At 44.2% G+C, this 14,591-nt stretch overlaps 1 protein-coding gene across 2 annotated transcripts in view; it reads right to left on the bottom strand.

The window, feature by feature from the left end:
* The window catches only part of ITGB7 (integrin subunit beta 7), a 53,403-nt gene that overhangs the window by 23,782 nt on the left and 15,030 nt on the right, over window positions 1-14,591 (bottom strand). Inside the window, exons 4-6 of one of the 2 annotated variants that reach the window (XM_081935528.1) lie at window positions 3,606-3,807; window positions 2,681-2,851; window positions 1,451-1,692 (exon numbers count right to left, since the gene is read on the bottom strand). In XM_081935528.1, the coding sequence (XP_081791654.1) occupies window positions 1,451-1,692; window positions 2,681-2,851; window positions 3,606-3,807 (615 nt within the window). The remainder of the gene's footprint in view (window positions 1-1,450; window positions 1,693-2,680; window positions 2,852-3,605; window positions 3,808-14,591) is intronic. The other variant, XM_081935529.1, reaches the window with a different exon arrangement.

Raw genomic sequence — 14,591 nt, 5'->3', positions numbered from 1 at the left:
TGTTAGATCTTGCTACTAATATCAAACCTCAGGTTATGTAACAGTTTATTTTTTAGAAGGTTTCCAACTAAAAATGTAGAACACAGCAAATAAATCTAAGGTAGTAGTTACCGAAGTTTAAACGATCAGACAGTGGGCTGGCAATGAAATTTTGTGAAATTTTGCTCCGGATTGAGAAAAATTAGGAGTGGTTTCTGGTTGAGAATCTACCGTGGAGTAGACATCCTTGATACGAGGATGGCATTGCTGCAGAAGTGGGCAGCCAGTGCAGTCTTTCCAGGTAAAGGAGAGATTGTAAGATCGCCTACATGCACTCCGTACAACTGCTTCTCGTGAAGAGATGGCAGAAACTGAGGATTTTGTGGTTGACTTGAGAGTTGAGCAGTGGGGAGTCAAGGGCTTCTACTCAAGCTCACAGTCATAATGCAGCTTATATGGGTACAAGGTTTATGCAAGCCTCAGTTTCTTAAACACTTTCGGATGTAATTAATTTACAGCTAAAGCTAGATTGTCTGAGTGGCAGGGTAAGATAACTCCACTTCAATGAGTCAATATTCTTTCTGGATTACAAAGGTATTTAAAGATTTTTAAATGTTTTGAGAAAAGTTTCAGAAGGAGTAAGATATAAGTTTAAAACAAAGGGAGGGAGGGAGGGAGGGAGGGAGGGAGGAAGGAAGGAAGGAAGGAAGGAGAGAGACATGGTCTGCATAATTCTACCCTCGTAGCTCTCTAGTGGATTTAGCACGGAGAAGAGCGCAAAGTCCAGTGGAGGCAGAAAGGTTCTTGGCGCTCTGGGAAGCTGCAAAAGTGGCTGGGAGAGGCGCGTAGCTCCAAACCAAGCCGTGCATCTCTCCCAGCCACTTCCGTGGCTTCCTGGAGCGCCGAGAACCTTCCTGCCTCCGCTGGACTTCGCACTCTTGCGCGGAGAAGAGCACAAAGTCCAGCGGAGGCGGGAATGCAAAACCGACGCCTACTCCTCCTTTGCAAGGGGAGCGAAGGGAACTGCCAGGGACACCCCCGTGCTTTGCTGGCAGCCACACCTCCTAGGCAAGTTCAGGGAGGTCTAGGAGGCCAGCCGTGCCGCACAAGCTACTGCCCACGAGCGGTGACGGAATGAGTGGGGGAAGCGAGCGAGGGGGTGGGGCAGGTGCTCCGTGACGAACCGGTTCTAACCAGTACGGTAGATTTCTGGAACCTCTTCTACCATACCAGTTAGAACCGGCAAGAACCCACCCCTGGATCCAACTCACAACCTCTTGATTGTGAGGCGAGAGCTCCACCAGATGAGACCTTTCTTACTGTTCTCCCTAGCACAGAGGAACATGGGCACAATTCCTACGAGCATCTCAAAGGACGGGAAGGTTACAACCATCTGGGTTGGAGGTACCTGGCCAGCAGGTGCCCTGTGGTTATTTGAAGACTGTGTGCTCGGGGCTTCTGCTACACTCACCTTGCAAATGGCTGCCTGCATGATAGCATCAAAACCTCCTTCTGCGTCGTCTAGGTTGGCTGAGATGCGCTGCTGACCGACCTTGCTCTCAAACTCACTGGCGTTCTCAGTCAGAGCGAGCACGTGCTTATAGCTGAAAGCCGACTGGCAGTTCTCCTTCGGGATTAGGCAAGGATGTTTCCGTTTGGAAGGAACCATATTGACATAAGGTAGCACGGTCTTGTCCACAAAGGCACCAAACCCTGCAAAGAAAAGATCTTCCGTCTTCCTCATGTTACCCTTAAATCCCAGCTCTGAGGGCTTTACAACCTCCTATAAGCATAAGGATAAGAGTTTGGGAGATGGGGTGAACAGATCCCACCCAGGGAACAGATCAGATAAGAGACAGCATAGCCCACAGCTGGATAGGGGGCAGGGCAACAGGCTTAGAAGGGACCCTCCTTAGGCTTCTTGGGCTGCAAAGGAGATGGCGGGAGAATTGCACTTTCACACAGGCAAGATTCGGTTAATGTAGATTTATAATAAAGTGGAATTAATTTATCTGGTCATGTTTCCTGCCTGGCCTACTTGGGAAGGCAGACATACAGTTATCAAAGAGTGAATACAAAAGTGGGATTTCCCCAAAAACCTGGGGCAAGACTTAGAATAAGTTTGCGCACTTAAAAAAAGAACCTCAAGGGAATGAGGGGAAGGGAGGGAGGGAGGGAGGGGGAGAGAGAGATACAAAAGCCCAATATATGACCCTATAATTGGCGCAGTGGTTAGAGTGAAGTACTGCAGGCTACTTCTGTTGACTGCCGGCTGCCTGCAATTTGGCAGTTCAAATCTCAGCAAGCTCAAGGTTGACTCAGCCTTCCATCCTTCCAAGGGGGGTAAAATGAGGACACAGATTGTTGTGGGCAATAGGTTAACTCTGTAAATCGCTTAGAGAAGGCACTGTAAAGCGGTATATAAGTTTAAGTGCTATTGCTATAAAGAAAACTTTGTAGTACGTGCTAGTCAGCAGGGAGGCAGTCTTTTTATCTAGTAAAGATAAAGAATTCAGATGTTAGGCAAGGTGTCCTCACTTCATTTAAAAAAATATTAAACTAAATGTGTCCAAAGTCAAAATAAAATTCTAGTTTTCATGTATTGTTCTGAACACCTTTTACTCTTTTCTTCTAAGGCTTACACTAATCTATGATGCTTTTCCTAGATCTTCTGTTTCCCTGTTCAGAGTTTACTACATACCAATCTTCACTGAGGTAGTAACTTTGCGCAGGGCAGCCATCAAGTCACTTCCCAATTGCTTGATCTTCACCAGGTCATCCTTCATGGAGTAGGACAAGTCCATGAGGTAGTAGAGGTCCACAGGATAACCCTCAGCCCGTTTGAAGCGGACAGTGAAACTCTGTTCCTTTCCTACAAGCACAGAATCAGAAGGAGGAAGGAAGGGAAGAAGATGTGTCTGGCCTAAGAAGGGATTTGGGGGAACCTTCCTATTGGCAAGCTAATCCGATCAGGCAACTAAATGCTTTTCAGATTTTTCAGAGTCTGGAGATTCTTTTCAATAAAGGTACTGTGGGAAGCCACCCTCCCCCCTACTCTTAGAAGAATGAAATATTTTGAGAAATATTTTTTAAAAGGCAGAATAAAATATTTTCCCCAAAACAGAAATGAAAATCTTAAGGGAGACAGAAACTCAGAGCCCCAGTTCCCTGCCCCCAAGCAGTTACTGAGCTGGGGCAGCTTTTAGAAATGCACATTTGGTATTCTATTACTCCCTGCAGCAAAGTCTGAACAAAGGCAGATTAGCCCTCACCAAGAGCCAAAACAGGGCAAAGCCATTAATTATTGCATCACCCTCAGAAACTTGAACCAAATGTAGCTCAAACAACCTATGGAGTCAACTATGACCCCTACATAACACCTACAACAGCCAATAGAATACATGTTCTTGCACAGGAACAGGAAGCTCAAGTGCAAAGCCCAAGAGAAACCCCTCACTCTCAACTCTATGTGGTCAGCTGCCCCGAATCACACATGCTTGATGGTTCTGCTTCATCAATAAATGGACCCTCTTTCCACTATTTCCCTCCTGCCTCTGTTTTGTCTCCAGTGCTTTTCTCCCAGCTTGGAACTGAACCAGATGGATATTTCTGCCAACAGTCCTTACCAGGCCGAAGCTGAAGAACTATTCTTTGAGGTGACAGCTGTGTGATGTTTTCATGGTAGATGTTATCTCTCAGAGGCCTGTCCTCCAAAATATGGTGCTTGCCTTGGGGATCCATGATCTCACTGGCAAGGCAGCCACGATGTTCCAACTCTGGCCGAGGGGCACAACGCGCTGCATCAGGCTCTCCTGCTTGCACAAAATCCTGGGAAGAACGAGGAGACAATTGTTTGCAATGCTGTTTTGTTTTATCCCACCGTTCAGAATTCCCATAGCAGACAGGCAGTGGGCTGTTGCTCTTCCTACTCAATACCCAATGCTTTTATACCAGGGGAACAGAAACTTGATGAAAAGGTATGCTTGTCTATGACCATAATAAAAATGTCAGGGTTCGAAGTAACACCCACAACGAAAGGAGACACCGAGGCTTGAATTTCCTCAAAGTTCCATTTTATTAGAGATGTCATATTGGCACATCTGGAAAAATCTGTAAACTTCCAGATGAAAGTCCAAGTCCCTGCCCAGCACCCACATGTCCATCACATGGCCCAATCAGGCACTATCCCAACTGGAGAGGCCTCCCAGTCATACCCCTCCAGGTGCTGGGTGAGATTGTCCTTGACTCTCTGAGAAAGGAATATTATTATGACTATATATATATCTCCCATGCTCCATATAAGCTCCCCTCCCATTTTTCCACAGCATCAAATGTGGCAGGTCTGAAGGCCCAATGTAAAAGATGGTTTCCAGACCCGACAAAAGATTGGATTGACTGATGTCAATCCTGATGGCAGCTTTTTAGAGACATTCTCAAATAGCAAACCATCCATTGATGTCCATTAGAAGGAACTAGAATTTCATACTATGATGTTCATTATTTACAAATGAAGGCAAATATAGTATCCCAGCATAATGTTGCAGGATTTAATCTGAATTGGTTCCCGGGACTAAGGGTTTTGTCTTCCAAGCATTCAGACTTGTGTTGGAGCCTGTCCTCAAGGAACTAATTCTCTCTCTCCAGAATGTGTGTAGAGAGAGAAATTCCCTGAGGATGGGCTCCCGCACGAATCTGAAAGTTTGGAAGAATAAATCTCTGGTCCTGATAATCGACTCAGATTGGATCCTGAATTCATTATTCCTTTTATTATGTCCCATTTATAGTCATGATCTTGTACTGTCTCGTGTTCAGGACCAGAAGGAGCATGACAGCTAGAAATAAGGCACCAGAAGTCACATTTTATAACCTGCCTGCTCAAAAAGCAGGGCAGTGGAGTGTTTAAAATTCAACATCTTGAGAACAGCAGCTTAAACAAAAACTGCTGCTTTAATTGGTCTAAAAAAGCCCACTTTCAATTTAAACAGGTTGCAATTAGAAGGGATAATAGATGCAGCAGTGTTGTGATTATGTTCTTGGGAGAAGTTGTAGCAAGTTAGCACCTACCCCTCTCCTAGAAAAATGAAATGAAATGAAAAATGAAATATTTTGGTAAATATTAAAAGGACAGAATATTTCCCCTAAAAGAGAGGCAGAAACTCACTCTCTCTCTCTCTCTCTCTCTCTCTCTCTCTCTCTCTCTCTCTCTCTCTCTCTCTCTCTCTCTCTCTCTCTCTCTCTCTCTCTTGTCAAGGTTGAGAAACAGTTTTAGAAGCTTCGCAGAGATGCTGGTGGGGGGGGGGGAAGAGGAAGAACTTATGCATTTCAGCATTAACTGAAAGACAGATGAAAGGAAGGAACTGTTGACAATGGCCACCAGATTGCTCCATCCCACAAGTTCGGCTGTCAGGAAGCAGCTGACGAAGAGATGGTAAACAAACATGTATCACTCTGCTTAATGTGCAGCATTCAGTGTGGCAGAGAATTACACATTCCCCAATCAGATTTGATTCTTTTAAAATACATACATAAGTAATTCTGGCATGGACCCAACAACCATCTCCTAAGAGGAAAAGGAGGGGCAAGCCCTCTAAGGCTTAGAATTTGGCACCTGCAGATGGGGAAAGTCCTCCCTATCTCCCATTGCTCTTCTTCCTCCCTCTCCTCCACTGTCAAACGGATAAACAAAGGAGGCCACTTCCTATCAGCTTTATTGCAGTGGTCTCCTGTTTCTCTGGGGTGAAAAATAAAAACTCACAGATCCAACCACAACTTTGCTTGCCTTTTAAAGTCTGCAAGAGGCAGATAAATTAACATTCCCCACCCATCTTTTCAAAGAGGCTGACAATAGCTTGTCCATAAGACAGAAACAGCAATACATTTGCTAAACCCACGTCCCTTCAGGGGAATGGTACCAATTCTTAGAACTTTCTCTCCTTCCTCTTTCTTGCCCTTCTTTGTACTAACTCCTAGCTGAACTCAAAATTATGACAAGAACAATTTCCCCACCCCACTTCCGTTATCTTCATCTCTGGTCAGCAGTAACAGTGGCAAGGACGATGGTTCCACTTTGAAAGGGGAATTCCTTGCCGAAAGACTTTGCTAATTTCTGCCTGCCTCTTCCATCACTCCTAATGAAAATATTATAATCATCATTTTCTTGAATGCAAATGAATATTGTTATGAGAAGTTTTGGATGCCAGATTTCTTCAGAGCTTGCAAAGCTAGAAGACATACATTTGGGTATGAAGTATGGTAACGAGCAGATTAGAAGAATTGTTTTTCACTTATACTATATGTGTTTGCCCACAGGTCTGATAAAATATAAACCAGTGATGGCGAACCTATGGCAGGTGTGCCACAGGTGGCACACGGAGCTATTTGTCAGGGCACGCGAGGTGCTGCCCTGTCAGCTGGCCAGCCCTAGTCAACAAACAAGCCCCACCCACCACCCTGGCCGTTACAACATAAAACAACAATGGTCACACAGCCAGCACCAATCAGCCCCAATCTACCAATCATGATACAGCCACACATTCAATCAATCCACTTACTGAAACAACGGCAGCACTCTACCCCCCCCCCCCAAGATTTATAGAAAGATGGCAGCTCCGATCACACTTGAAGCCGAAAACACCAGCCTGAGGGTGGCGAGTGAGACTTCGCCGAAACGTTGCCAAGACAATCTCAATCCTGGATTGAAGAAAGAATACGTTCCAGCTTTTTGAAACATATGTCACCCTAACTGGTGACAGCCCACTGTATTTCTGTTCCACTGGAAAATCTTTCTAAGAAGGGATCTGTCATCCAGAGTTCCCTTGAATTCCATTTCATGTCAGTTCGAGAAGATGAAATGTAGTTAAATATAATTTTCTTTCTTCCAGACAAGAGAGAATCTTGAGTCATATTCTAAAAGTAGAAAAAGTAGTGGTTGCATAAAGGTCTAAGAGAGACCCACTATTTTTTAAGATTGGGCTGATAGATACATCTGGAAATAGGAATCTTTTTAGGAATCTTGTGGATCTGAGCTGCTCAGTACCGGAGGACCTTCGAAGGTCATTTTTGTATGTTGGGTGCAGTTTAATAGATTAAGCAGGGAAGCAGCAAAATTCTCAAGTTTTTGATAGATATTTGTCTTAAATGCTATTACCTTTCTGTTGGATTCTAAGAACACTAAAGCTCTGAGATCTCTGTCAATCCTAATTCAGACTCATCATGTTTGATTTCAAGATAATTTGGCAGAGTAGATTACAAGAGCTGCAATTTTGTTTGCAGTGCTCTTTCAGAAGCAAAATGTGCTTAAAAACATGGAAAACCAAAGATTTTGTAGCTGGGGGGGGGGACAGATTTAAATGCCTGTGATAACTTGCAGTGGCTTTTTAAAGACTTTCTCAAGATTTCATTTCTTGAAAGGTTTAGAGAAAGCACCAAGCTAAAATGAAAGAGGCTAAGTAGGATTCCCCCTGGCAAAATGCAGGGTTTCATCATCACTGAGGAGCAAAAATTTAAATATTTGATGTAAATTAGTTTATACAAACTGCAGAATGTGTCCTGCCCTGGTAAAATATTATCTATTTCCACCTAGATAACTCCCAGCCCAGTTTGAAATTTTTACTCACAGGACTAAAATTCTCTCTCTCTCTCCTTCAAAGTATGCAAATTCTTCCATCATGGAATAAACTGATGCAAAATCAGTGACTACAAGACTGAATAAAGAATAGGCTGCATACAGAACAGACCAATTCTGAAACACTTAAAGCAGCCTGCTTTGAAGTTGGGCCATTCTGGGAGTTTTGGTAGATCTAGTTGGAAACAATTCACTTTCTGTTCATACAGTATGTGCACCCAGGCATACAGGTTTGTGCACATTTGCGCGCGCGCACACAAACACACACACATACACACACACACCTGTTTCCCCAAAACGAAGACCTCCCTAGATAATAAGCCCAATCATGCTTTTGAGAACATCCACTAAAATAAGCCCTCCCTCAAAAATAAGCCCTCTCCAAAAATATTGCAACACAGCAGCAGCCATGAGGTGACCACACTCGCACCTGCACCTCAAAACAATAAGACCTCCCTGAAAATAAGGCCAAGTGCTTATTTCGGGGATCAAAAGAAAATAAGAACCTGTCTTATTTTGGGGAAAACATGGTACTAGTATACAGGTGGTCCGCAGCTTACAACCACAATTAAGCCCAACATTTATGCTGCTAAGCGAAACATTTGATAAGTGAATCTTGCCCCATTTTTATGACCTTTCTTTTTGGTTAAGTGAATCACTCCAGATGTTACATTAGTAATATGATTAAGCGAATCTGGCTTCCCCCATTGACTTTGCTGGTCAGAAGGTCGCAAAAACTGTTCACATGACCCCAAGATAATTCAACCGTCGTAAAAATGAGTTAGTTGTCAAGTGTCTGAATTTTGATCACGTGACCATGGGAACACTGCAACGGTTATAAGTATGAAAAATGGGCATGTAACTTTGAACGGTCAGCAGTGACGTGCAGTGAGGTTTATGACTGGTGAGGCTCTGACACAGTGCTAGGTTTCAAATATTTTTAGACTCCACAGAATTCCACAGCCAGGCATGCTCAGTTCCAATTTAAAGCGACAGCATTTGTTTTTCTCCTTTGCTCCTTCTTTCTTTTTCTTCTCCTTCCCCTCCTTCCTCCCTCTCTCCCTTCCTCCCCCTCTCTCAAACACACACACACACACACACACACAAACACACACACACAGAAGTTGGATTGGACTATCTCTCCTACCCCTTCCCTCTCTCACACACTCTCAAACAAACCCCCCCACACACAAAAGTTGGATTGGATATCTTTTCCAGTGGCTTGAAAGCAGCTCCTCTGCCATTCCCCCCCCCCCCCCCCCATTCCCCTGCTGCCTTTCCCAAACACCTCCACCATTGCAAATGCAGCCTGCTGTCTGGGTGGGAAATGCCTGGAACACAATAAAGCCCACCCACCACCTCCTGCTGGCAGGCTGGGGTGAGAGGAGAGGCAGAGAAGCCGGAGGGGAGCCGAGCCGAGCCTTCCAAAAGAAAGAGGCTGGGGGGAAATGTGTGTACTACAGCATGGCTCTTTGCCTGGCTTCCTGCCTCCTCCTGTGGTCTCCTCAGTGCTCGCTTGTGCTCTCCCTCCCCAAGTGTAGTTTGATTGCAGGTGGAGCCACGTTGCCCTTTCAAACTTGTAATCAGTGAAGCTGGGCTAGATTTTTATATAGTTTTATCCAGCTGTGTGTGTGAGAGAGAGAAATGAATGGGGGCCTGGGGAGGAAGTCACTACACTTGGGGAGGGAGAGCACCAGTGAGGTTAAGCAGAGTCATCCACGGTGAGGCAGCAACTAGCTCAGCTTTTTCCTTTTACTTTTTTTTTTCATGACGAGAGTGGTGAGGCTGTGCCTCACTTGCCTCACCTGACTGCACGTCACTGACGGTCAGTAAATGAACTATTGTAAGTTGAGAACTACCTGTAGTCTGAAAAAATGTGATTGTGAGACCTGTTTCATTTTGCCCAAGGATGTACCTGGAATGCTTCAGGGGGCCTAGAAGAGTTTTCCAGGAGATGGATATTTTGTCTCCTTGGGCATGTTACATTAAAAAAAAATCAAAAATCAAGATACTGTAATTATTGCATTCAGCATTTCCCTGCCTCTTGAGGTGGATGTAAAGCGAGATTGTGCACAAAGCTCAAGATATTTATTAAACATATCCAGAAAGATGGTGAAAGAGAAGGAAGGAAATCAAGGTGAGGCTCCATCATAGTTCTTATCTCTTCAGAGTGTAAAGTCATTCAAATCACCTAGACTTTTTTCCTCAATTTTTTTTAAATAAAAAAAAAAACTCATCTAGATGTCAATGAATTTTTTCCCCTTTTGAAAACAGTTCCATGCTCTCCCAAAACTGCTTTTTCAAGAGGTAACTTGGCTTCCTGGTTTTTCTTTAAAGACGTTTCGCTTCTCATCCAAGCAGCTTTTTCAGCTCTGTTGCCTCTTGAAAAAGCACCTTTGGGACAACCATGAGCTGGATGACTGAGAATCTCCATAGACAGTTCCATGCAAGGCACCAAAGTTTCTGGACTGAGGGCAAACTTGAAAAGTACAACTATTGCTTTACCACCTGACTAACAGAAGTGAGTTTTCTCCCCTCCCAATTCAAGTCTGACAAAGCTTTGCACCCAGTGCAGGAAAACCCTCGTGTTTGCAGTACCCTAACATTTGGCGGTAAAGAGCTAATTTTAAGTAACACTTTTTACAGTTAAAAGTTGCTGCCGTTGACAAGCTTAACCTCCTGTTTTTCCCTTTTAAAAGCCCTTAAGGCAAGAGGAAGGCCCCCCACATTTCAGCCCTGCCCCACCGAGCACAACCCTTCATTACACTGACACCCTTCGAAGTCCTCAGAGGGACCACTAACCACAAAAAAGATGGTCTGGTCCTAGGAGATACCGTCACGACAGATAGTAGTTAAACACACAATACAGATAAGCAGTTGGGCAGGATGTGGTGAGTTCTTTCACTGCAACTGGAGTAGCACCTGAGGAGATTTTCCGGCCATCATGTTGACTCTATTACCCAAGGTGGGTGGGGCTGCTTCTGGGGGAATCAAGGCTGCTTTTACTGTAGAAATGGTGGTGCATTTTTTAAGCAGATTATTTTGCCCAAAGAAAGTCCACTCACCCAACCTCTCTCTTGCACAGAGAACCTGGACTAAAGAGAGATGCCAGCTGTGGGTTCTTCAATTTTTGTCTTGAGGTTGTATGGCTGAAAACTTCCACTATCCTTATTATTCATATTGTTCTCAAGAAAGGGATCTAGTAAGGAGAATCTAGTAATGGAGGAACCTAGTACAAGTAACCCTTAGCTTACGACCATTCATTTAGTGTCCATTCAAAGGGTACTATGCACTATGTCAACTGCATACAAAGAAGATTTGGACAAAGTATTTTATATATGGCATTTTGCATTGGCAAGATTGGCCAACATGTGTAAAGATAGATCTGCTAAATGTTGGAAGTGTAATCAACCATATGTGGTGGACTTGCCCCCCAAAATATTGGACAAAAATACATACTTGGTTGGCAAAAATGATAAAACAGCATATAGACTTGAAACCAGAGATATTTTTGTTGAGCATTCTACTGGAAAAATATGATAAGAACACTATACATCTGGTTTTACATATACTAACTGGAACCAGAATTGTATTTGCACAACAATGGAAAAATGATGAGATTCCATCAGATGAGAATGTAATTAAGAAAATACTAGAATGCGCAGAAACGTTCAGACTAACGCTTACTATTAAGGATGAAGAAGAAACTGAATAGTTTTTTGACTTGGGATGTATTTTATCAATGGTTAGACAATAGAAGTTAGAAAAGAGGAGATATAAAAAGGGGAAATGTTAATGTGGAGAGAATTTGAAGGTGAAGATGTTATGTGTCATTGCAATTATATTACTATATAGTTATATTATTAATATTATTGTGATGAATATAACAACAAATATGTGGATTATGACTGTTCATATAACTGTACCCAGATCACAAACTGTTTGATGGAAATGGAAAGTAATATAAACAAAACGAATAAAACATGGGGGGGGGGAAGGGTACGGCACTGAAAAAAAGTTATCTATGACCATTTTTTACACGTACAACAGTTGCATGTCCGTGTGATCAAAATTCAGACAAAATTTGGCTAGTGATTTATATTTATGACAGTTGCACTGCCTCCGGATCATGAGATACCCTTTTGCAAGCTTCTGACAAGCAAAGTCAGTGAAGAAGTAGATTAGCTTAACATAATTACAACTACGGTGATTTGCTTAACAACTATGGCAAGAAAGATCGTTAAATGGGGCAAAATTCACTTAATCAAAGTCTCACTTAGCAATATCAATTTTGGGCTCCATTGCGATTGTAAGTCGAGAACTAACTGTAGTTAACCTTTTCTTCTTCTTCTTCTGCTCAGTTGTGACTTATAGCACTTAGCACTTAGACTTATATGCCACTTTACAGTGCTTTTATAGCCCTCTCTAAAGCAGTTTACAGAGTCAGCCTATGGCCCTCAACAATTTAGGTCCTCATTTTACCCACCTCGGAAGGATGCAACCTGGAGCCTGGTGAGATTCGAACTGCCAAATTGCAGGTAGCCGGCAGCAGAAGTAGCCTGCAGTCCTGCATTCTAACCACTGCGCCACAGAGGCTTATTCTTGGAAACTGCCTGAAGAAGTGCCTGAAATTTTCTTGGCAAGGTTTGCCTTCTCTCCTCAGAAATGGTGTGCCCTTGCCTGCTTCTTAGGGTTGAGAGAGAGTGATTGGGCCAAAGTTACCCAGCCACCCATGGTGGGACTAGAACTCACAATCTCCCAGTCCCCTGGTGCCTTTAATCATTACATCAAACTGATTGAAGTATTATAAAAAATATTCTCTGAACATGCGCCTCCAACCTCACTGGAGAGGCTCTACTTCTTCAATGCAAATATGGATTTTGCTATTGCTCTCCAGTGGTTTGCATTTAGGGTTTGCATTCAGAAGTATTTCTCTAATATTAATTCGGTATTTTTAAAGATAGAGGAAGAAGCAGTATTAGACGACAGGAATGAACAAAGAAAAGGAAAACATGTCCCAAATATGTTTTTTTTTTCCCAAAAGGCAAGGGGAGGGTGAAAAATCGGCCTACCGGAAGTTCAGGAAGGCTGGAAATGGGCCCGTTCATTTAACTCGATTCCCTGATCTTTATTTAAACCCAATCCATTAGAAAGAATTAAGATAAATAAAATTGGCATTTTAAATTAGGCCTGGATGGCAAAAAACCCCGAGACCAGCAGTCATCTGGTCTCAGCAGAAAACAAGCCGTCTGGGCTGGCCAGCCTGTTTTTATGCTGGGGAGCATGGAACACGGTGTGCTTTTGCAGCCTCCGAGCATGTGCAGTGATATCAACTACACAAACCTCACTTTGTGGCAGCACATGATACAGGCACATGCGGATGGGAGGGGAGGGGCTCACCCTAGTTCAGTGATGGCTAACCTTTTTCTAAAGGTGTCCCAAAACTATGTGTGCATGTGCTATCACACGCATGCCCAAGCGACCCCCTACTGCGCATGTGCGAGCAATCCCCATGCAGGGGGGAATTTTCACCTTCACCAGGCTCTGGAGGCTTTCCTGAAGCCTGGGAAGGGTGAAAAACGGCCCAACCGGAAGTTCATTTCCAAACTTCCGGTTGGGCCGTTTTGGCCCTCCCTAGGCTCTGGAGGCGAAAACGGCCTCCCCCGACCCTCCGGAAGGCCAAAAATCAGCTGGCCAGCATGCACATGCGCACCAGAGCTGATGGCTTTCAAGGGCTGCCGTGCCAGCAAATATGGCTCCATGTGCCACCTGTGGCATGCATGCCATAGGTTCGCCACCATGGCCCTGCTAGTTAGTCCTACTTTGTTGCAGACACTACTTTGCAAACATGGTCATGATTGGAAGGTCTGTTTTTGGGAGGGGGGGGCTGTCTAAATAGATTCTGGGGGACCTGAACACAGATAGTCCTCATGACCACAATTGAGCCCAACATTTATGCTGCTAAGTGAAGCATTTGTTAAGTGAGGTTTTTTGCCCCATTTTACGGCCTTCCTAGCCACCATTGTTACTTGAATGGCTGCAGTTGTTAAGTTAATGACCGGGGTGTTAAGTGAATCTGGCTTCCGCATTGACTTGGCTTCTCAGAAGGTTGCAAAAGGAGATCGCCTGACACTGGGGCACACAGCAACGGTCATAGGTATGGACCAGTTGCCAAGCATCTGAATTTTGATCACGTGATCGTGGGGATGCCGCAAAGGTCATAACTGTGAAAAAAGGTCATAAGTCACATTTTTCAGTGCTGTTGTAACTTTGAACTTCCTGTACTGGCCTGGAGGGGTTAGAGTGTGATCAGGGAAGAGCAGATAACCAAGAGGAATGAGGATGGCTTCCACTGGGTGTCAAGGCTGGGGGGGGGGGGGAATGCCCATCCTGTTGCCCGTTTTTATTGTGCTTTCTTTTGAGGAACGTCTCAAAAAGAGATGAGGGAAACCCCAAATCATAGAACAAAGACTTAGCCAGCCAAAGAATCACAGCCCTTTGGTCGCTTCCAACTTCCCACGGTTGCCTGGAGTGGGCAGCTGCTGTTGAGTCTTTGCTGACTCAAATCTTCACACATCGACTGAGACTGAAAGGGAAGGGGTGAATCAGAGGGCAGCCTTGCCAGTCTGCTGATGTTGCTGCCTTCAAGGAAATCTTGCACCTTGGCAAAGAACGCAGCTGCCGGGCTTAGCTTCACCAAGAACTCCTCAACTCAAAAGCCCAAAGGTTCCTCTCCTCAAGGTTCACTTTCCAGCTCAGTGGGGCTATACCAGGGGGCAAATCAACCAGCTACCGGGAAGGAAGAGATACAAAGCACAAAGGCAGCAGGTGCAGCTAACATAATGTTCCGGCTTCAAATTCCTAGAAATGTATTCTCTTTTCATTACCTCTTGGCTGGCTAGAGAAGAGAGCGTTACAGGCTACCCTCTTCTTAGCCACAAGATACCCACATCTTTCAGCTCTGGATGCTGCTCTTAGACCAAATGCA

This window comes from Natrix helvetica (assembly GCF_964273705.1).
Source record: "Natrix helvetica genome assembly, chromosome: 1".
NCBI lineage: Eukaryota > Metazoa > Chordata > Lepidosauria > Squamata > Natricidae > Natrix > Natrix helvetica.
Note: the sequence above shows the minus strand (reverse complement) of the source record. Positions and strands in the feature narration are given on the sequence as shown.